The sequence below is a fragment of the Protopterus annectens genome, chromosome 9.part0 (genome assembly GCF_019279795.1).
Source record: "Protopterus annectens isolate FY-2018-M chromosome 9.part0, PAN1.0, whole genome shotgun sequence".
Classification (NCBI taxonomy): domain Eukaryota; kingdom Metazoa; phylum Chordata; order Ceratodontiformes; family Protopteridae; genus Protopterus; species Protopterus annectens.
The window spans coordinates 849,899,128-849,923,347 of record NC_056743.1 but is presented as its reverse complement, the minus strand read 5'-3'; the positions used below and the strand labels follow the sequence as shown (position 1 = coordinate 849,923,347).

Here is a 24,220-nt window from a genome sequence, read left to right as displayed (position 1 = left end):
GAATGATAATGTGGACAAGTGCAGATATTGTGATCATACTCCAGATTCCGTTTAGGATGGATATGGTTTCTTGATAACTATGCATTTAAATATCTTTTTGGCAAAATACAATCACCTTAGCTTTTGTTTAAGGATGGGTACTGATTGCTGCCCCATCCCATTATTTACACCTGAACTGCATCTCATTCTACTAATTTTTCTACTTGCTTTCTGCATAGGTACAACTCCCATCAAGCTGCTGATGTTTCATGGCAGAGGTACTCTTTTTTATATGGGCTCACTCAGAAAATACATAGCAAAAGGGCTAGAAAAAAGCAGTTGTAAATTGGAGGTTGGTGCTTTGGTGGGTAGTCAGAACATTTACAATTTATAGTCAAATAAATGGGACTAAATGGAACTTCTAAATGTTATCTCAAGGGTGCTTTGAATAATTCCACACAGCAGAAGACATTTTGTGGAAGACTATTTCTGTGGTGATGAGGGTTAATAGAGGTCACTGTAAGGAGACAGTTAAGCGTTAATACTATGTACTAGGAGTAGTGATTCTTTTAGGCAGAAGTGCAACTGAGTTGGGGGAACATATAGAAAGAGAATAGTGATGGAAAAAGGAAATGCGCTCTTAAGATCAGTAGGGTGTTAGCTGCGATGAGAATGTTGCATTGCTATGGTCCATTATCTGCAAGGATATTTTATTTTAATTAATAGCCAAGTAAACCTACTCATCACAAGTTCCTCTTTTCATGGGCAACTAACTAGTTAAATGACTTGCCGAAAGTCACAAAGTAGGTAAATGGAGATTTAAGGATTCAAACCTAGGACTGCAGGATCAAGTTAATTATGAGCTCATACTCTAACACTTTTTGTTAACCTCATAAAGGTAGAGGTGCCAGGTTCCCACTAAAACATTTACCTTTGTAAACATTTCTGGGTTAAGAAAAGGAAAAAAGTGAAAATAAAATGAATGCACATAGAATGGGACAGTTACATGTTATCTTTTGTTCTAGGGGAATACAACCAAGAATAGCAGAAGCCTATACTTTTTATGAAGCATGTTCACGGTTATTTTTTCTGGACACAACAAAATAACAATGGTGTTAAAGATGGATAGCAGCACCTTTGCTTAACATTCAGTCCAGTAGCTAGTACTTTTCCAAAAATTCTTGCTTTTCAGCACTATTTTATACAAACCTACGTACTTTTGTTCAAGGAAACGAGTAGTTACACAACCAGCTAGTAAAGGGTTGGAGGAGGAGAAATTCCACCTTCCACTTTGCAAAGCTTGTATTTAAAGGAAGGTAAGGTTTCTGTTCTGTTGCATAAGAGAACTGGCAGAGGGAGAAAGCATATGTGCAGGTAAGGGAATATACAGCTTTTTTGTATTAATGTGTCTCCAAGCTCTATATCTGTTATTTGATCTGATGGCCCCTTTCTCTCTTTCTGTACCTTTCAGCTTCATCCTCTTCTTTTTTTCCCATTATCCTTCATCACATTTCCTAACTGCCCCCACTTACCTTTCATTCCTGCTTTATCTGTGTTCCTGTATTTTTCTGCCGGTTCCCCCTGACTGCATGTGCTTCCTTTTCCCAATATTTTCCCTGCATGTTTTGTTTCTTTTTGACTTCCTTCAACTCCATCTTCATTTGTCTTAAAACACACATCTCTTTTGTCCTTCTCAAATACCCACATTTTTTCTTTTAATAACCAATTCTCTGTCTTCTCTCTGTTTCTAATATTTACTTATTGTTCCTTATACTGACTTCATTTATTCATTCAGTTTCACTCATTATATATATATATATATATATATATATATATATATATATATATATATATATATATATATATATATAAAGACTGACTACTGTCACACAGTAACAAGAGAAGAAAACGAAACGGAATTTTACATCCATGCACACGATTCGTTTGTGGCATTGTTTTCTTCGAATCACATCATTTTGAATGCATGCTGCAAGCACAAGTGTATCCTGTAACTATGTGTCTACATTTGTTATGTTGTCTTGTTGGTGTTCATGTGCTTAAGGCTATAAATCATTTTCCTTTCTAACTCTTGTTTATCTCATATTTAATAATGTATTTGTCATCTGACCCTTGTATTTCTGTTTTAATGCTTTTCCTGATTTCTGTCTCTACATATGACTGGCACTTACAATGATGCTGGTCTTTGCAGGCTTACTGCAGTTGGGAGCTGGGTTCTGGTCCTGATAATGCAGATTAGTGGGAGTTCCTTGCTGGTTTACCTTTCATAGTGGAGCTGTACAACAGAAGCAGATTTGCCAATGAATCCCATACATTGATTAGCTTCCTTGGGGTGCCCTTTTTTATTCTTTTGGCACCCCTTCCCCTACTCCAGGTCTTCATCTTCAGGCTCAGCCATTGACACCACTCTTTGTACCCATTTATGTCCATTTATACTGGTCATTTTGACCTTTTTTAAGGTGGGCTTTCCCTTCTCAGGGAGGAACTGCCATGCACTTTTAAGTTAATGTAGATAATTTCAAGAAGGGACAAGAACTGTGGGTATCAGAGTGGAACCTTCTTCCATTATGCATCAGGACACTATGGGACTTTCTACTCTGTCTTACTGATGTATCCAGGTCACCTAGATGGCAGAGAAATATTAATGCATGCACACTATGATTCAGTGTCAAAATCATCTGTGTGACACCCCCCCCCCCCCATTCTTAATGTAAGATCAAAAGAGTAGAACTAGCTCTTGGTCTCCACCGGGGTAAAAATCTACACTGGGATACAGATAATCTCCATGCTCCCTAGGATACAAGTTCTGGTCAGCAGTTGCTTACTTTTACTTTTCTTGCTAACTTCTGCAAGGGTCCTTGGCCACTATCTGAATTTCTTCATGACAGAACTGCGACTGTTTTGTGATCACAAAAGGGGTGCATTTTTTAAAACTGTTAAAAATTAAAGTAAAACAAAACACTTCAAAAGCCCTCTTGTACCCCACCCCTTTCTCCTTATACACGCTAACTGTAAGATCACTTTATTTTGGGGTAAGGGGTACATCAATCTCAATATTTATAAATTTAAAATCTGTGAATTGCATGTATTGAATTTAAACCTGACACTCTGTTTTAGTTGAACACACGTCCTAACAGTGGGATAATCTCAAAAGAAGAATCCATTTCAACCCTTCTCTATGTGAGCCCTTGAAACTTGTAAATCTGTTATTCCAGCTAAGTTAGTGTACTCCAAGAAGTAGCATTAATGCTATGTCAATGAATTGCCATCATTAAACCCTGATATTTACAACTTAACAGTAATATGCTTGTATCTGCACAGCATAAACTTTTCATTCAGATTTTGCTAATGAACTCTGCTTACTGACGCTAAATGTATTTTTTAAGGAGTAACCTTGACATCGTTACATTCCCCCATCATTTTTAATAATTCTAAGATAACAGAAGTATGCAGGCATTAATGTAAGAAGAATAACCGTATTGTAGTAGTGCAACATAATTATTAGTTCAGACATACTGACAGGTTCAAAATAAAACGTGAAAGATAGTACACTTGAAAAACAATGTATACATTTTTAGACATTTTTATATATTCTTAGTTGTATCTCTTCCTAATTTCTCCCTTTCTTTTGTGTGACAGTCATAGCTCTCAACCTGGACAAAGCCAAAATAATGAGGGGGGGGGGGCCAAGGGTCCAAAATCAGGGACACGTTTTAAATATTGCTCTTAGAAAGTTGTTAGAGTAACAGGTTTTGCATTAGCACTGTTGTCAAGGACATGGAGTCTGAAACTCAAATGTCTGAAATTTTTAGTGACTTTGGTCCCTAATGATTTGCCAGAAAACCACAAATTGTATGAGGAATAGACCAAAAATGTGAAGTAAATATCTGGAAGTTCTGCAAAATTCTGGACAGTTGAGAGATGTGTTGACAGTATAGCAGATACGTGGACAGCTTCAAACTGGCAGCTTTTACAGCAGACTTGTTCCTTTACCAGTGTGACCTTAGACTACTGTCAAAGGTGAATGGCCTGCTGGTGAATGTATGGGTGCTTCAAAGGCAAAGCTAACAGTAGATTTGGTGGATACTCAGGAGCACAGCTAATATGTAATGGGGTGGGCACTTAAATATTAATCCACTGCAAAAAAAAATCTTAATTATTGATAAAACTAATAAAAGTAATACAAAACGCTACAAATATATGAGCAAATTGCTAACTGGTAGGCATGGTGGGTCTATATTACTTTATCAAAGGATCATTTCCATGAACCTTCGTTCATCGAACCATGTACTGCTAATGTTCACTTCTGAGAAAGTTCACTTCAACGAATGACTTGCCCAGTGTCAGGAATTTGCCCTTTTCCCCACTGTAGTGAGCTCTCGAAATTGGTATATATTGTTAGGGGTGGGTGGGTTTGAAATACTGTGCTTTGTATGACAGTCCGAATGCTGGGCAAATCATTACTTTCCTTGGGAAAGTAATTAATTGAGCTGAATGTTTGCAGAAGTGAACGTTTGCTGTACATGGTTTGATGAATGAAGGTTCGTGGGAATGAACCTTCAATAAATAGATATAGACCCATACATGGTTGCTCAAATAGGTCTAGAGTTCAATCCTGACTTCTGGTTACTGGTTGTGTGGAGTTTGCATGTTTTGCTAGTGGTACTATGGTTCCCTCCCATATTATTTACTCCTTTGTGGACTGGTTCATGGCTGAAAAGTGTCTTTGGATGGGCCCAGCACATTTATCTAATTAACAAATGTTAACTAAATAAAGCACATGTACGTGTATACGTTTGCCTCTCTGAAGTTAAACCCCAAACAAATAAATATATAAATGTACTAGCACTTTAAGTAAAGCTGGTGTGCATTGCTGCAGAAACAATATCTCTGCGAGAGTTTGGGTTCATAAATTGGATTTTGTGAACCTAATTTTGACAGGGTTCAATTTAACATTTCATTAGGAAGGAGTATATATTCATTTTACTAAATTGTGCTCGTATAAAGATTGCAAAAGTCTTAATAGTTGAACTGTTAAATTTTGAAACTTGTAAATTTTAACCATGGCTTCCTTGATAGATATATTTGTCAAATCTGTGGTAATTTTTTAAGAAAATCAGTGCAATCATATGTGCCCTTTATTGCTGTGGTTCAAAAGATGAGACTTACTGTAGCATCATGTAGTCAAAAACACAGTTCTGAATGTAAGCATTTCTAAAAGATGATTTCCCCAACCCCTGCATGCACACAGATTCACACACACTCTCAAACTTTCATAGTATGAGACAGAGACTGTGTGTGTGTGTGTGTGTGTGTGTGTGTGTGTGTGTGTGTGTGTGTGTGTGTGTGTGTGTGTGTGTGTGTGTGTGTGTGTGTGTGTGTGTGTGTGTGTGTCTGTGTGTGTGTGTCTGTGTGTGTGTGTGTGTGTGTGTGTGTGTGTGTGTGTGTGTGTGTGTGTGTGTGTGTGTGTGTGTGTGTGTGTGTGTGTCTGTGTGTCTGTGTGTGTCTGTGTGTGTGTGTCTGTGTGTGTCTGTGTGTGTGTGTGTGTGTGTGTGTGTGTGTCTGTGTCTGTGTCTATGTCTGTGTGTGCCTGTGTGTGTGTCTGTGTGTGTGTCTGTGTGTGTGTGCGTGTGTCTGTGTGTGTGTGTCTGTCTGTCTGTCTCTGTGTGTGTGTGTGTGTGTCTGTGTCTGTGTGTGTCTGTGTGTGTGTCTGTGTCTGTGTGTGTCTGTGTGTGTGTGTGTGTCTGTGTGTGTGTGTCTGTGTGTGTGTGTGTCTGTGTGTGTCTGTGTGTGTGTGTGTGTGTGTGTGTGTGTGTGTGTATGTATGTCTGTGTGTTTGTGCCTGTGTGTCTATGTCTGTGTGTGTGTCTGTATCTGTGTGTGTGTGTGTGTGTGTGTGTGTGTGTGTGTGTGTGTGTGTGTCTGTGTGTGTGTGTGTGTGTGTGTGTCTGTGTGTGTGTGTGTGTGTGTGTGTGTGTGTGTGTGTGTGTGTGTGTGTCTGTATCTGTGTGTGTCTGTGTCTGTGTTTGTATGTGTGTCTGTGTCTGTGTGTGTATGTGTGTCTGTGTCTTTGTGGGTGTGTGTCTGTGTATGTGTATGTGTGTGTCTGTGTGTGTCTGTATCTGTGTGTGTCTGTGTGTCTGTATCTGTGTGTGTGTGTGTGTGTGTGTATGTGTGTGTGTGTGTGTGTGTGTGTGTGTGTGTCTGTGTGTGTGTGTGTGTGTGTGTGTGTGTGTGTGTGTGTGTGTGTGTGTGTGTGTGTGTGTGTGTGTGTGTGTGTGTGTCTGTGTGTGTGTGTGTCTGTCTGTGTGTGTGTGTGTGTGTGTGTGTGTGTGTGTGTGTGTGTGTGTGTGTGTGTGTGTGTGTGTGTGTGTGTGTGTGTGTGTGTGTGTATGTTTGTGCCCTGCTTAACAGGAATATATGTTATCTCTTAGTTTCATCTTGTTTTCAAATGTGTTGAATAGCAATATTTTAAACGCATTTCTGTTTTTTCTCCTTCCTAGAATTCTTTCTTTAGCACACCACCAGGAATACTTTCTTTAGTAACCTACCAGATGGCAAATATGATTGCTGCTTTTATGTTCATTATCTTCATGAACTCCTTCTTGGACACATTTGGTGAAAGGTAAGACATTAGAAGAGAAGGTTGAGAATTAATTTTGCTGAGTTTTCAATGAGTAGAGATGCACTGGATGCTAATTCTCTTTGTAACATGAATGTCTTGCACATACACAGTATAAACATGCACTTACTAGTACCAGACTTTCATAAGTAGCCTGTGATTCAGTACTTACCCATCTATTCCACTGGTAAGTACAACCAGCAGATTCCAACCTCTCATACTACTCCAAATATCCGGATTCTTACTTTTCTTTTTTGATCAAATGGTTCACTGAACTAAATTATTTTTTTTAGCCAAAGCCTAGACCTATCTGGCAAAATAATACAGAATTGATAGCATTCTAAACAGTATGCACACATATGCTTCCACAATGGCATTTGTAATGCTGGAATATACATTATTATAACACATTGTATAATTTATAGCAGAACACAAAATGCATCTTCTATATTGAAACATCTACTTCCATTATGATGGCGCCCAGCAAGTCCCCAGTCGATTTACTTAAAACAGTCTATGTGATTCTTTACAAGCCATCCACTGCAGAATCACATGACAGTTAAGGGTCAGAAATGGAACATAGGCAGAATATATAGCTGCTGCAGGAATTCACAAACAGTTTATGTATGCGCAGGTAATGCACATTATGGGTACAACATCAGTCCAATGTTCTTCCCTCATGATGCAGGAAAAAGTTCAGTTTACAGAGAGTTTAAAGATAGACAGGCAAAGCACACAATAAGTATGGGCTCAGAAGGCAGCAAGGTTGTGCACAGTATATGTGACTTCACATACATTGCATTGCAGCTCAGTGTTACCAATGTGAGAATGTCAGCCTATGTTTGAACCAGATGTAACCACTCTAACTGTAATACATGTAGATTTAAAGCTCTCAACCTTCTGGCTCCAAACTGTGGAGCACTGTCTTGCATGATGTAGATCGGTATGAGGAACTGTGGAACAGAGCCATTACTCCATACTTGCAGACAGGTCTGTCGATGAAGTAATACGATCAGTGCTGTTTACTATAGATAATGCAAAGCAAAGTATAACAATGAAAGTGGGCACACCTTTACATTGCATAACAGCATGAGAGGCAGGTCCTCAGAATGAGATACAGTAGACAGGTAAGGGCAGATCTGGAACACACACCACTTTACAGTCTGCAATACAACTGACCTAAGTGAATTACATATAGGACCTCCTTATATTAATTAGCAAGAGTAAAGTTAGAAGGGTGCATCAATACCATGTTGAATACTATGTAAGTGCACCCAAAAGGATGGGCAGCTGATGGTTGCCTGTATTGTAGCAGCTGCTGGGTGCCCTTTGTTTGTGACCATCAGTACAGTAGAGGAAAGAATGACCAGAGAATCACCCCCAAGCAATGCCCATGACTCAGGATTGCAACAGTAGCCATAAGATGCATCTTATAGCAGGAGAGTCAGGAACACAATATAACAAAGCAGGTTCACAGGCATATAACCAAGAACAATGTGACCACACTACATCTCATCCTAGACAGTAGGTAGCAAAGGTTCCATCTGGCATTACCATATATAGGGACAATGCCAAATATGAGTAGTGCACTGAATGTCATGACCACTCAACCAGTGATATACATCCAGCTGGCTACATGGTGACAGGCAGCACTACACTAAACATCATGTACATGCCACTGACATGCATACCTGAAGAGATCCACATTGGTAATAGTGGATGGATAGGTTCCATGTATCCTGTGGACCCTCCCCATCCTGGTGTAGCCTATGTGAACAGCATGTTTAGCCCTAGTGTGCAGACACACAGCAATTCTAATAGTCCATTGTCCCCATAGCAGGGTCACCCTATCATAACCAGCCATCCTTTGTCCGGCACCCATCGTAGGCATTAGATGTGTCAGTATACCGCAGGGCAAGCAAAGGCTGTGGCTCTTGTCCTCTGCTCACATGTGACCCTTTGGTGTGGTCCACTGCAATAATATGAACGCTGGTACTAGGAGGGGACATCTCTGACATGGAGAACTTAGGACACTGTACTGGGGGTGGTAAGAACGTCCTGCAGCACAGATTTCCTATATGTGGAAGTTGATGTGTCAGCATCTGTGTGCAGTGTAACAAGGGCACGGTCTCCTTAAGACAGCATAGTAAAGGGATTTAAAAGGATCTTGGGCCTATGGAGAATAAAAAGTATAACAATGAAAGTGTGGCATACCCTTAAGAATATTTTTGAGCATTCGACAGGGAATGTGTAAGACTCAGCATGAGGAGCAGTTCATCATTCTGCTTTTTGGGGTTTGTGCCCACCATATCACAGCATAGTACTTTTCCTGAAGAGCTGGACCTGTATGTCAGTGTGCCATTAAGAATTGTGGATTCTGTATATCTGCTTATGGTGCTGCAGAGAAGAAAAACATGTCTTGTGAGTGATACTTGCATACAAGGGAGCAAGTTAGAGGTGAAAGACTGGTGCTGTTTAGAAACTCAACAGAAAGTGCAAAGGACTAGCTATTTTAATAACGTGTGTTGGAAATGGAGGGAAATCTTGCAAAAAGAAAACTATGAGATGTGTGGGAGGCTAGCATCAGCTGAGATAACCCATGTGTTATACTGCAGGTCATGAAGCAGCAACTAACAGAGGAGGTGATGGTGCATCTGCTCATGAAGCACACACTTTATCAGTGAATGGGACACCATAGGAAGTCTGCCAGCACATACTATTCAGATACTTTGGCAATGCTAAAGGACTTCGACCCATTATAGTGGAGTGAGAGATTCCTACCCTGGGCTGTTCAGAGAGAAGAAGATTCTATCATGCTGTTACTGCTGACAGTGGTGGATAACCCGATGGATATATCAGCTACAAAGCTACTGCTAATGGACAAAATCTACCCCACAAAAAGCGATATGATGTGTTAATTCTATAACGGCAGGACTAAAACACCATAATAAACATAACAAAAAGAATGTCTGATGGCCAGCAAGTCTGAAACTATACGCACTGCGATGCTGACCGCTTTGATGGACAGAGCATAGAAGGCAGACCTGCAATTTAGCTTCAAATTCATGAGTTCTAAAAGTCAGCCACAAATTCTGTACAGCCAGCTTTCCATGATGCCTGCGCAACAGATGTAGATTTCATTCTGCTAAGATTATGTGACAGGTTCAGGTTCAGCAGCATTCACAACCATTTTTGACTTAAAAAGCCCTTTAAATAATCTCTAAGTCACCTGTTTAATTGTTAATCCAGTGAAATACATCTCCTTCAAATTGAACTGACAAATCTCCCTTTACATCTCATGAATATTAATGCCTACTCTCTGAAAGTGTCTTGTGCTAAACTTGATCATTCCACATCATTTATTTATATAAATAATTTGAATTAAAATAAATATAATAAACATTCATAAATAATTTACTAATAAATTACTGTAAAACATCTCATTAATAATATCTTAAATAAGTTAGTTTAAAAACTCAGGTATGTGAAGACTATATATTTATTTCTTGTGTGTGTGTGTCAATGAAGATTTCCTTAAACCTATATTTCATATGTATTCTACCCCCATCTGGTGTTCATTTTAAAGAATTACATGTTTGAGTTTATCAAATGTTATTAGCCTATAATTTCAACAGAGAAGAAATTGATATAAAATCATGCATTCCTGGTTTATTTCCTGCATCGAGGTTGACCTGCCACCAAAGCTCCCTACTTTCTAATATTTCTTCCCACAGGCCACCTCTAATGTCTGGTTTAACTTGATCCAGAACAAAAAATTCATATTTAAATTTAATGCAGGAAATAGAATGCCTATACAATGCATTTGTGTTTTTCTTTTTTGTGATATCATAAGAATGTTCGTATATCCTTCTTTTCAGTTGTCTTTCTGTCTTCCCTACATAAAAAGACTGACAGGTCTGACAGATAACAAGATACACGACCCCTCTACTATCACAGTTAAAAAAACCCTTACTACCTAACCATCTCATTCTGCTTTCAATATATACTTCTCCCCTGTTTATAATGTACGAACATTGGTGGCACCTGCCACACTTATATGTTCCTACTTTATTTCTATTCCCTTTATTTTTACTATGTCCATTCCTTTCCATCAAATTTTTTAGGCTACAAGAGTTTCTATAAACTACTTTTGGTTCCATTTTGGTAATCTCTTCCATGTCCGTCAAAGCGGAGAATTTATTCCATTCCCTATTTAAAAATTCCTTTACTTTCCTATTGGAAGCATTGTATTCTACTACTAAACTTTTTTTATATGTTTGTTGACCTATTTTGTTCTTGTTGACATCATTTTGATTCTCATTATTGACCCCTCTCCCCAAAATTGGCTTAAATCTCTCCTGCCTTCCTTTTTCCACTTCATTCCTTATTTTACTAATAAATTCTGCAGGATAACCACGTTCCAAGAACATTTTTTCTAAAACTTTACACTCTACTTCGAAATCATAGTCCCAACTGGTCATTCTAGACCCCCTGATGAAATATAGGTTTAAGGAAATCTTCATTGACACACACACAAGAAATAAATATATAGTCTTCACATACCTGAGTTTTTAAACTAACTTATTTAAGATATTATTAATGAGATGTTTTACAGTAATTTATTAGTAAATTATTTATGAATGTTTATTATATTTATTTTAATTCAAATTATTTATATAAATAAATGATGTGGAATGATCAAGTTTAGCACAAGACACTTTCAGAGAGTAGGCATTAATATTCATGAGATGTAAAGGGAGATTTGTCAGTTCAATTTGAAGGAGATGTATTTCATTGGATTAACAATTAAACAGGTGACTTAGAGATTATTTAAAGGGCTTTTTAAGTCAAAAATGGTTGTCTGATGAAGTCCTGTATGTAGGACGAAAACGCATGTATTTTATTTTTTCTTGGTGAATAAAAGCATTAATTTCACTGGCGCTCTGTGATTTTGGTGTTTGATACTATAGAGGAGAAGACCGTGGTCCAAGGCGTTCTTTTTGTTTGTTTATATCAGCTACAAAGTTACTGCTAATGGACAAAATCTACCCCACAAAAAGCGATATGATGTGTTAATTGTATTCCATATATGGCTTTGTAGCACCCGAAAGCTATATTCTATACGTGGCTTTGTAGGACTAATGGAGAGACACCATAATATAACATAACACTAGCAGATTGTCTGATGGCCAGCAAGTCTGAAACTATACGCACTGCGATGCTGACCGCTTTGATGGACAGAGCATAGAAGGCAGACCTGCAATTTAGCTTCAAATTCATGAGTTCTAAAAGTCAGCCACAAATTCTGTACAGCCAGCTTTCCATGATGCCTGCCGCAACAGATGTAGATTTCATTCTGCTAAGATTATGTGACAGGTTCAGGTTCAGCAGCATTCAGCCTTACAGAACAATGACCCACACTCATGTAACAGGTCTGGAAATGTCTTGTCCTAAGCTACCTGGCCAATAGAACCATCAGAGATCGTGCAATACAATCAAAGAAGAGTTTTCCCATGAGGCTATGGGCCTGTTATGTTTTCTGGAAGAGCATTATATTACAGATGTAAGAAATGGCATGGGCTACATCATGGCACCATTCTACATATTCTCCCCACATACCCACTCAGATTTTGGAATGGTGCAGAGCTGATGTATATCAGATTTCCCTGCACACTAAATATAGTTAAGGTGTGACACCACTGACTTAAGACACTGTTGAGACACCAGCAGCTATCCATAGAGGTACTATTATACACTTGGCAGGGGAGTTGAAGTGTGCAAGCTAAGGGAAACCATTTGTGAAGTGGCACCCCTTTCCACAGCACATGCCCCTTGTGTTTCCAGGGATTAACACCTGAAATGGGTGCTGGCTGCATGTTGTTGTGGTGATGCTGGCAGTAATCTAACAGCTGTTGCACACATCCTCAGGTTGTAACACGTGTATGTGTGGTTACATGGCTGCTTTATGATGTCTCCTCCCATCAGTTTTGGTGCTCTTTATTACATATTGGCCTCGATATCCCCACACATTTACCTACACCTGTGTGCAGTGATCCCTCTTCCCTTGTTATCCCCCTTTAGTCACTGGATGTGCGTACTGGAACTGATCTGCTAGCATGCTCCACTGAATGCGTTCATGTTCTGCATAACTTTCACAGGGGTTTCCTATATACATGCACTTGCTTTTAAATAACTCCTGTGTGCACCCTATGTACTTTGTTAAAATAAAATACTTTCTGAAATTTCAACTATTTCAAATCCTCCCAGGTGCACCTCACTGCCTCTTTCTCATATCAGGGCATCTGTCATGTGCTCCACAGCTTTGCACCATCCTAATCCCCTTTCCCACACCTCTGTGTGTACTGTCCATGTGCAACCTGTATGTACTGCCCATGCCAACTTTTCAGGGCTGACTGGCAGAAAGTGTGATCATAAATAGCCAACAACGTTTCCTATGTGATGTTTTGGGATGGTGCTTATGTAGTACGAATCATCAGATGTCGGGATATGGCAGTTTCACTCATCTGCTATAAGACAAGTTGTAGGTTTTTGAAGAAAAAGCCTGCCAGGTATGTCCCAGTACCTAATTTTCCTTTGCAACTAGTTTTGATGTAACAACAAAAAATGGACACAGGCTAGGCTCCAGGTTATAAAACTTTAATCTTGTATATAGCACTATAAAACTTTAATCTTGTATATAGCACACCACATTATTTTATTTTTTGTTTTACAGGTAAACAGATTTTTCAGCTATGAACAGCTGCATTGGCAAAGGCCAATAAAATCTCACTGAGGTAATATTATACAAGTTAGAATAGAAATAATATATATTATGCAATTAAAGTACTCATTATTCACGTGATCATCTAGATCACAGGGAGAGTAGGTAGAAAGGACCAGTCAAAGTGGGCCATGACTTCTAAGATTGGTTTAATCAAGTAACATGGGTGTTTCAGTCACATGTATTTCCTCAAAAAGTTGTTTTTTAGTTGATAAACAATATATTTAAAGAACACAGTGCTGTGGAGGGTGACTGGAAGAACTCTGCATAGTTCTGGAGTTTGATTAACAAAGGTTTTGTCATTGCATTCCAGAGACTGTACTACAAGAAAGGCAGATGCACATAGAATCCTAGACCAAGTTTTAAAACAAGAGAACCTGGGAGGCAGTAAGTGAGTTTTAGTGACTTAAGTTTCAGGTAGCATATCATAGATTTCACCCTGCAGGAGACTGGCCGGCAGTTTGCACAGAAGATAATTACATGCAGTAATATTCATTTATGGAGGAATTGCCCATGAGTGGCTTGGATCAAGTTTCTATCTGTATGTGAGTTACATGCAATTAGAGGTAAACTTTCTTCTAATGTTAGAATGGGAACACCTTTACCTGGAAGCAAGCCGGCCTCTTTACTAAAAAAAGCTGTGGCTGGGATTCGTAGATGTGTAGAGCAATGCACAGCAGAAATTAGTACAGGTGGCATCAACGTGCAGGATGTGTGTGACTCACAGACATAGATAGCACTGTGAAAATACTGCAGTATGTAGTTAATGCGATTGATTGTATAATGGTATGAAAGTGAAGAATCCCATGCAAATGAAGCACATAGATTATGCAAATAATGGTATCAAACATAGCAGAGTAATTCGGAAGCACAAAAAACAGGTGCACTGTGTCACAGTGCAATCTTATTCTGAAGACTGGAGAGTTTTAATGAGTATGGTGAATATGTTAGGAGCAGTAGTGGGCATGACTGAACAGTACAGTATGCATTAGTGACCAACATCAAAGCTATTTGCAGCCACTTGCAATGTTGGGGAAGACCATCTGCACTTTATGTTCCAACATCTAATCGGCTAGTAGATTGTGGAGCAATACTAGGTGGTGAGGGAGACCATGTGAGAACTAGGTGAACTATGTCACCCACAAGCTGAAAAGTGGGATGGGTGGAATCCTATCCCAGTGGACACAAAGGTATGTGTAGTATTAATCATCAAAAAGACTTTTCAGTGATGTAAGGGCAGCACATGAGGCACATGATAAGTATCAGTCTCGTGTATACTACAACAGCTCCTCAACAGCATGCTCCAGCATATAGATGAGACCACATCTGTTTCCCAAAGACTGTAGGGGAGGGAACTTCCATTGTGTTAGCATTTTACACCACAACCAATTTCTGAGATCCTGAGAGCCATAGATTGCACACACTTTGCCATCAATAGAAAGGGCTTCTGCTCACTCAGCTGTCAGGTCTCTGTATCATCCTGACAGTTTTCATGATTCACATAAATAGTGGACCTCTGACCTATTCCACCAGTTCATGCAGATGGCCTTCACACAGGGATATCTATGCAATTGGTGTATACATAGTTGGGTTACACAAGACAGTATACACACAAACATAACCTGGAACCAGGGACCAGGCCACATATAATAATATGAATGTTGTATGTTGTAGGTGATGCTAGATAAACTTTGCCCATCTGTAACCCTGGAGCATGGCAGAGATGGTATACAACACAGTTCATGCCAGAACATGTAATATTTTTGTGTGTGGGTTTTGGACAATTGAAGGAATGCTTCTGCTACCTGGACACATCAGGTTAGGAGCTGTAATATGCACTGGACATCTGCAGCATCATCTTTGAGGTGTGCATCATGCTGCATAACATGGCATTGCATAAGCAGTTACAACAACTGAGAAATATTCCAGCAAAGTTTAGCATAGTAGTAGGAACAGAACTGGAACATGTGGGGGGTGGAGGGGGACATAATACATTGTGGTACCGATAAAGAGAAAGTGTCTGGTCCACAACTATGGAATAAAATAATGCATTTATTATCACATCTAAGTTATAGAAGGCAGTGTGTGGACTGGCCATGTTGTGCATTAAGCATAACCATATTCACGGTGGATAGGGGGTGGGCAGAACACAGTCAAAACTTGTCATCACTTGCACAGGTGGTTGGTGGGGAGACAGTGACAGCTGCTGTCATATGGGGTATATCAACAAAAGTGAATCCAGTAGCAACTTACTGTCTGAGGAGGTTGTGGGGAGGCTGGGATCCTCTTCTCCACTGGTGGGGTTGAGCTGCAATGTTGTAACCATTGGGAATGTCTACTGTTTTAGAATGTAGTCTCTGAGCTCATGGAGGCCTGTGGTAGGGAAAGTGTAGAACTATGAAATTGAGTGAGTGCATCCTGATGGGGTGTCCCATATTATGATACAATAGAGCTGCATTGTCCATGATTAGGACAATGGCCACAAGCAGATGAAGCACTGCATGTACCTGCAGGTGATAATGCAAGAGTAGTATTATGTGAACATTTGAAAGCAGCCTGTTTAGGGGTCACAGGTATTGACCCAAGTAAAATAACCATACACAACCCTGTAACCACAAATGGACAGGTGTGTCAGGCTGTGTGGCCATAGCTGACAGTGAAGTTGTCTCAGTAGTCATCTTTGAAGTGTATGCAGGTGCGGCATGTGCCCAGTCACCTTGCATCTCAACCTACTTACAGCCAAGCATCGCATATCTTGCAGCAGATCAGTATGTCCCATCAAAGCATCCATGGAGGCCACCTTTGCCATGGCAGACTTAGCCGGTGGCAGCAGCAGCACTATGTCCCTGTACTCCATATCATTGTGCAGGTGTTGTACATCACCACAAACTACAGAGCAGGCTCACAATTGCCACAGCTCTGTTTATAGCAGTTTTTGTGACTGGGTCACCAACTAACAAATCCAAATGTTGTACCCTTTAGGGACTGATATGGAGTTATGTTGGAAATAGAATACCCATCTCTTCCCTACAATAAGAATGTGTTTGTCAGAGGCAGTGTGACTATCAGAGACTGTGTATTGTGAACTCATCAGGAACTTGGGCAGGGCTCACTGTTACAGGAGTGCCACCTTGCAGTGGTGATGATGTGGTTTCAACTTCTACCTCCACAGGGACCTAGGATTATGGTGACATGGATGGGCCTTTCCATGGTGGTATTACAGACAGTACCAGTGTGTCATTGGACTGTGCCATGTACACACTGACATCATTGCTAGCCACGTGAAACTTGTAGATATCAATTATGTGCTGATCCATTATGCTGGTCCATCTACCATAAGAACCTGTGAAAGCATGAACACATGATATCTTTGGCAGGGCACATACCTGTACATATACCCCCACCATGATATGCATACTAGTAGACAACTCTACATGGGTACTGTATAAGGAGACATAATCCCTCAACATGGAAGTCATTGCAATGGCAGCTCAGAGGTACCTGAAAGGACAGATATGCAGAAGGTCCTTGGGGAAATAGTCTTCTCACTATGCAATACACTGTCATACAGATGTTTACTTTGTAGTACTAACAAGGTGCATCCTCTACTAACATTTGGGATGGCACTGCTTGCCCAGCTCTCACATCCAGGACACCAATGGATATGAAGGTCCACTTAACCTCCATAGACAGGCATAAACAAGAATTCCTCTATCTGTGTGAGCCATTTCTATGTTGGTGGTCCCCAACCCTGTGTTAGATATGTCCTGGCAACCCGTGTCTTGTCTTTTTCTATTAAGTGTCATTGTTTACCCTTCACCACAGTTGTTGCAAAGAAGTATTATGACATTTCACTGCATTCATATTCTGCAACACTCAATACCGTGCCATACCTGGCCCCACTACACCATATCTATAGCACTTTTGCTTAGAGTGCACATAATTTGTGTGTGGAGAGCCTGTAGTAGCATCTCATGTTCCTGACTGGTGAACTTCCACAACTATTACCTCTCTCAGGTGCCTACTGCAAGCCCTGTACACCTTGACTTATATATACAGTCAGTGGATGTTTCAGGCAAACTGTGGAAGTCGCCCACCTATGGCCAACTGCTCCCTTCTCCCAGTCTGCATCATGTTAACAAGGCCATGTACTGCTGTGCTCAACATATCCTTGTACACTGTGCTGCAATGTGCATGTCCTCTCTAGACCCTTCCTGCAACTGCATATTGGTCCCATGCAGTGCACCCATTACCCCTTCTGCATTACTGTGCATTAGCATACCTACCCCTTTATACAAGGGTCTTCATGTCCCTTGTCTTCTGCCTTTTCCTAGGTGCCCAGTGCCCATGGTGTGCACCACCACCACAACTGGACATGACAGTGCCATGCTATTGAAATGTTTCCCCCTTATCCACACCACAGGTTTTGATTGCAGTGCTAGGGATTTCTGCCTCCTTTATTTGTACATCCACTTTCAGAGAATTATTGTGTAAGGTCCTGCATTTCATTGTTTTTTGTCTGTAAGCATTCTCATGCAAAATGACAACACACTTCATGCTGTGCCACTAAGGGCTTCATATCATGGTGGTTATGTTAGTGAGCTACTTTAGCACCAGTGTCTATGAATCACACCTGGAAAACAATACATCAACATGCTCTGTACAGATCCATGGAAGTATGTGACCAGTATGCTCATGTGCCAGCTTGTGTGGACACATGGGGCTGCAGCATTGTGCTGCAATAATCTGATAGCTTCTGACTGATGCTCAGTGATGTATATCATGGAATGTATAAATGATTCACAGGGTACTATTTTCTTTGAGTTGACTTATTTAGTAGTTATAGCTTCATCAGTTGATTGGAATCATGGGGGGGGCTTCTTTTTGGTGTATTAGGGAGAGCAACAGTGTCTTGTTCTTTCTGCAAAGGGATTATTCTGAGCACTGCCTGGGGAGCTACACTGTCCTCCTGTGCAGGGCAATGCATGTAAGGAGCTTCCCAGGATGGTGAGGGATGCCTGGGGAGGTACACTGTCCTCCTGTGCAGGTCGATGCCTGTAAGGAGCTTCACAGGATGGTGAGCACTGCCTGGGGAGGTACACTGTCCTCCTGTGCAGGGCGATGCCTGTAAGGAGCTTCCCAGGATGGTGAGCACTGCCTGGGGAGGTACACTGTCCTCCTGTGCAGGTTGATGCCTGTAAGGAGCTTCCCAGGATGGTGAGCACTGCCTGGGAAGGTACACTGTCCTCCTGTGCAGGGCAATGCCTGTAAGGAGCTGCCCAGGATGGTGAGCACTGCCTGGGGAGGTACACTGTCCTCCTGTGCAGGTCGATGCCTGTAAGGAGCTTCTCAGGATGGTGAGCACTGCCTGGGGAGGTACACTGTCCTCCTGTGCAGGTTGATGCTTATAAGGAGCTTCCCAGGATGGTGAGGGATGCCTGGGGAGGTACACTGCCTCCTGTGCAGGGCGATGCCTGTAAGGAGCTGCCCAGGATGGTGAGCACTGCCTGGGGAGGTACACTGTCCTCCTGTGCAGGTCAATGCCTGTAAGGAGCTTCCCAGGATGGTGAGCACTGTCTGGGGAGGTACACTGTCCTCCTGTGCAGGTTGATGCCTGTAAGGAGCTTCCCAGGATGGTGAGCACTGCCTGGGGAGGTACACTGTCCTCTTGTGCAGGGCGATGCCTGTAAGGAGCTTCCCAGGATGGTGAGTGATGCCACTGGTATCATCAGTACTGGTAAGCATTGCAAGCCTCAGTACAATGACCTACAGAAGTGCCACCCTGACCTGCTTCAGAAGTAGCATGAAGAGGTTACAGAGAGGCAGCATACATGAACGCATTTTTCCTCCTCTTACTGTGTAACTGGTAAACTTGTGTACTAAAGCATGCATACACTTTTTTACAGTGGGTGAGGAGTGAGAAAGAAACAGAGGAGGATGTTCCATTTCTTGGATAAATAGAGACCCAAGTTAAAGAGCTTTGGTATAAGCCATGGTGGTTTATTTGTAGCAAAAGGCTTTGTTGTGAGTTACTGAGTCAAAGGCCTTATATCCACAGAAATGGCTCTTATGAGCTGTCTTCACCTCTAACCTTACAGGTGTCATTCTTATGAGAGACTGTGATACCCTGTCCAGACCTGAAACCACAATGACTTTCAGAAAGAAGTTGTCTTTTTTTTAAACTTTTTTATAAATATTTATTGGTGAAATACAAAACAATCAAACAACAATCAACATATACACATCCACATTTAACGTGAATATAATCTAAAATTACAACTAATATATTCATTTTGTAAGACTTACTGAGGTGCAGTAGTGAACAATAAATATGAACTTGCTGATCCTGATCAACTACACCATTATCTTTGCATCTAGCAAACCTGGCCAAACCAATATAATATAACCGTCTAGTCAATATATATGCCATTTCCAGTTACCAAGTTGCAGGATACCTCTCTTGACTGTAACAGTTCAATGCTCTTTATTTTTGTCAAACACCCTATCTAATTCATTTATTTATTTATTTATTTATTTATTTATTTATTTATTTATTTATTTATTTATTTTTGCAGTTTCAACTTTATTGAACTTAGTATTGATATTTCAGTACATAAATCTCATCTGTTTGTTACCCACTCCCCTTAACGCATTTCGGTTTTCAAAAGCCAATTACATAAGATACCATCAATACAAACCATTCCTATATGAAATGTATCAGATAAAAAGAAAAAAAAAACTTGCAATATCAAAATGCTTCAAATACAAGTATTCACAGTTGATATCCCCAACCTCTCCACGTCACACCTTACTCCTTTCAAGAGGTTCACCTCTAACTGTCACTATTCTCTCCATTTGTACCTCGCTGAACTCATATTCAGATGTACAACTTCTGTTTATTTTATTTTTCACTTCAAATACCACTTGTTCTATTTTTCAGCAACATTTGTACCTGCTTACCTCTTTTCTATTCCTTTCTTTGACTACTATCATCAGCTCCCCCTACTTCCTCCAGTTTATGTCCAACAGGTTTTCGTCTGTCCCTTCCCACTGCCTTAACATAGATTGCACTTCCTCTGTTGTCGACCTTGTCTCTTTTTTCCATTTGTCTGTCGCTCTCTTCTTAACTGCTGTCATAAGCCTCCCCAGCCTCTTTCTTCAATCCCATCCTCATACATTAACACAAACAGATTTTTGGAGATCTGCCTAGCTGCTGGCCAAATGGCCTTCAACTTACTTTCAATTTTCTCTCTGAGTAAATCTAGAGCCATGCAATCCCAAAATACATGTATCCATGTTATTCTTTCTTTCTTACATCTCCAACAACTCTCTGTCACCCCTCTAAACATTCTTGCCAAGCTTGCTGGTGTATAAAAATACTTATGCAAATATTTTGAATATTCTTACCTTATATCCTTCTCTGTGAATTTTCAGAATTTCCCTTCATTTGTCTCTTTTTCTTTCTTCCCCTTGTTCTGTCTCACAGCCTTTTCTTTTCTTATCAGTCTGATTCTGATTAACCCCAATCAGCCATTGCTTCCCCACTCTCAAAAGCCCTCCGGTATGTTTTGCTTCTACTCTTTCATCTACTACTTCCTTAATTATCTTTGGCCTTTCCCTTTCTTGTCCTGCATGACATTCTAACCTTCTCCATTTATTCATCTCTCCTTGGTACTCCCGTATCAGGCTGTCCTCTAAACCATATTCCACTTCGTCTCCCACTCTTTTAACCTATCCACCATTACAATTTGCGACCAATATTTTGTCTCCTTTTACTTCCTTCTCCACCTCTAAGTTACAGCTGTCTTCTCCCTCTAAATTTCCTTCCTTGATTCTCCTATGAATAAAATAGGATCCCTCCAATTTTTTTCTTTCCTCCGTATATTTTGGAATATCTTCTGTACTTCTCTTGTCAAGTTAAGCACATAAATATCCATAAGGGCTTCACGTAACAAATCAGTAATATTATCTGTATGCAAGTTTTTCCTTTTCTTTTATGAAAATCACATTCTCCCAGTCTGTCTAATATTCTCTATTCACCATTCTCTAGGGATTTGCCGCAATCCCCGCCTTCAAATTTGTTTTTAAGTCTGCAACCTCTCACCCTCAAAGATTTTTCAGTGCTTCTGGTATTTTGCAATTTATGAGGCAGCAACTATTTCCAAGACTTTGGATAGCTGTCCTAGTAGGTAAATGGACTGTATAAATCATAAGAATGTTTGGTTAGTTACTTGTATGAGGATTTCATTTGTTGGCTTTGTAGATCATGAAAAACCAAGCATACAGGTATCTAAAAATATTCAAAACATTCAAGGTTCTTCTAAATGTTGTTTGTAACTTTACTGAAAAAAAAAACTTCTAAAATATACCCATTAGTGCTTTAGTCATTAAAAGAATTTTATCACTCTGGCATATAACTCATTAAGAAGATTAATATGTGACAAGTGTCTTTTGAGTGTACTGACTGTTGGATTCTTCCTTGTTTCAGTACCAAACCTGCATTCTGCAGAGAGACAAGGGAATGCTTCACCTTTCAAACCCTATGCCAAACAAAGGATTATGACGTAAGTGGGTCATACTTCTCAATTATCTAAATTTTCACAGAATGTCTAGAGTTTTGCCTCATATTTTGGTCTATTCCTCATAAAATTGTTTTCCTGGCATATTGTTGAGGAGTGAAGTCAGAAAAAATGATAGACATTTGAATTTTAGGCTTCATGCCCTTCAGGAAATTAATGAGAATGCAAAATATGTTGTTCTATCAACGTTCTAAGTTTATAAGAGCAATATTAAAAACATAGTCCATTTTTTGAGACTTTGTCCCCTCATTATTTATGGCTTTGTTCGGATTTCTTGTGCTAAGCGGCTGAGAGGTATGAAGTCAGTAGACTGGATGGCTCATGAGCGCAACACATTATGACTGTCTGGGAGGGGAATTTGGGGTGGGGTAGGCTCTATACTGTAAAGTAATTCAGTGTTAAGGGGGACAACTGAGCTTGGCATTGATGTACTGTCCAAATAATCTTGTTATAAATCTGTTTACATAATAAGCTAGCTATCATGCATAGCTTTAGCTGATAAATGTATGAACATAGATGTATAATAAGCTAGCTATCGTGCATAGCTTTAGCTGATAAATGTATGAACATAGATGTATAATAAGCTAGCTATCGTGCATAGCTTTAGCTGATAAATGTATGAACATAGATGTATAATAAGCTAGCTATCGTGCATAGCTTTAGCTGATAAATGTATGAACATAGATGTATAATAAGCTAGCTATCGTGCATAGCTTTAGCTGATAAATGTATGAACATAGATGTATAATAAGCCAGCTATTGTGCATAGCTTTAGCTGATAAATGTATGAACATAGATGTATAATAAGCTAGCTATCGTGCATAGCTTTAGCTAACAAATGTATGAACATAGATGTATAATATGCTAGCTATCGTGCATAGCTTTAGCTGATAAATGTATGAACATAGATGTATAATAAGCTAGCTATCGTGCATAGCTTTAGCTGATAAATGTATGAACATAGATGTATAATAAGCTAGCTATCGTGCATAGCTTTAGCTGATAAATGTATGAACATAGATGTATAATAAGCCAGCTATCATGCATAGCTTTAGCTGATAAATGTATGAACATAGATGTATAATAAGCTAGCTATCGTGCATAGCTTTAGTTGATAAATGTATGAACATAGATGTATAATATGCTAGCTGTCGTGCATAGCTTTAGCTGATAAATGTATGAACATAGATGTATAATAAGCTAGCTATCGTGCGTAGCTTTAGCTGATAAATGTATGAACATAGAAGTATAATATGCTAGCTATAGTGCATAGCTTTAGCTGATAAATGTATGAAAATAGATGTATAATAACCTAGCTATCATGTGTAGCTTTAGCTGATAAATGTATGAACATAGATGTATAATAAGCTAGCTATCGTGCATAGCTTTAGCTGATAAATATATGAAAATAGATGTATAATATGCTAGCTATCGTGCATAGCTTTAGCTGATAAATGTATGAACATAGATGTATAATATGCTAGCTATCGTGCATAGCTTTAGCTGATAAATGTATGAACATAGATGTATAATAACTCATGCGTAGCTTTAGCTGATAAATGTATGAACATAGATGTATAATAAGCTAGCTATCATGCATAGCTTTAGCTGATAAATGTATGAACATAGATGTATAATATACTAGCTATCGTGCATAGCTTTAGCTGATCAGTGTATGAACATAGATGTATAATATGCTAGCTATCATGCATAGCCTTAGCTGATCAATGTATGAACATAGATGTATAATAAGCTAGCTATCATGCATAGCTTTAGCTGATCAATGTATGAACATAGATGTATAATAAGCTAGCTATCGTGCATAGCTTTAGCTGATCAATGTATGAACATAGATGTATAATAAGCTAGCTATCATGCATAGCTTTAGCTGATCAATGTATGAACATAGATGTATAATAAGCTAGCTATCGTGCATAGCTTTAGCTGATCAATGTATGAACATAGATGTATAATAAGCTAGTTAACATGCATAGCTTTAGCTGATAAATGTATGAACATAGATGTATAATAAGCTAGCTATCGTGCATAGCTTTAGCTGATAAATGTATGAATATAGATGTATAATAAGCTAGCTATCGTGCATAGCTTTAGCTGATCAATGTATGAACATAGATGTATAATATACTAGCTATCGTGCATAGCTTTAGCTGATCAATGTATGAACATAGATGTATAATATACTAGCTATCATGCATAGCTTTAGCTGATCAATGTATGAAC

The 24,220-nt window shown here is 39.5% G+C and overlaps 1 protein-coding gene across 2 annotated transcripts in view; it reads left to right on the top strand.

Moving 5' to 3' along the window:
* Positions 1-1,223: 1,223 nt before the first annotated feature.
* LOC122811594 (heme-binding protein 2-like) overlaps positions 1,224-24,220 on the top strand; it is an 81,793-nt gene continuing 58,796 nt past the window's right edge. The window contains exons 1-3 of one of the 2 annotated variants that reach the window (XM_044083546.1): positions 1,224-1,295; positions 6,501-6,622; positions 21,889-21,964. In XM_044083546.1, coding sequence (XP_043939481.1) covers positions 6,552-6,622; positions 21,889-21,964 — 147 coding nt within the window. In that variant the 5' untranslated portion in view covers positions 1,224-1,295; positions 6,501-6,551. Of the gene's footprint in view, positions 1,354-6,500; positions 6,623-21,888; positions 21,965-24,220 lie in introns of both variants that reach the window. The other variant, XM_044083545.1, reaches the window with a different exon arrangement.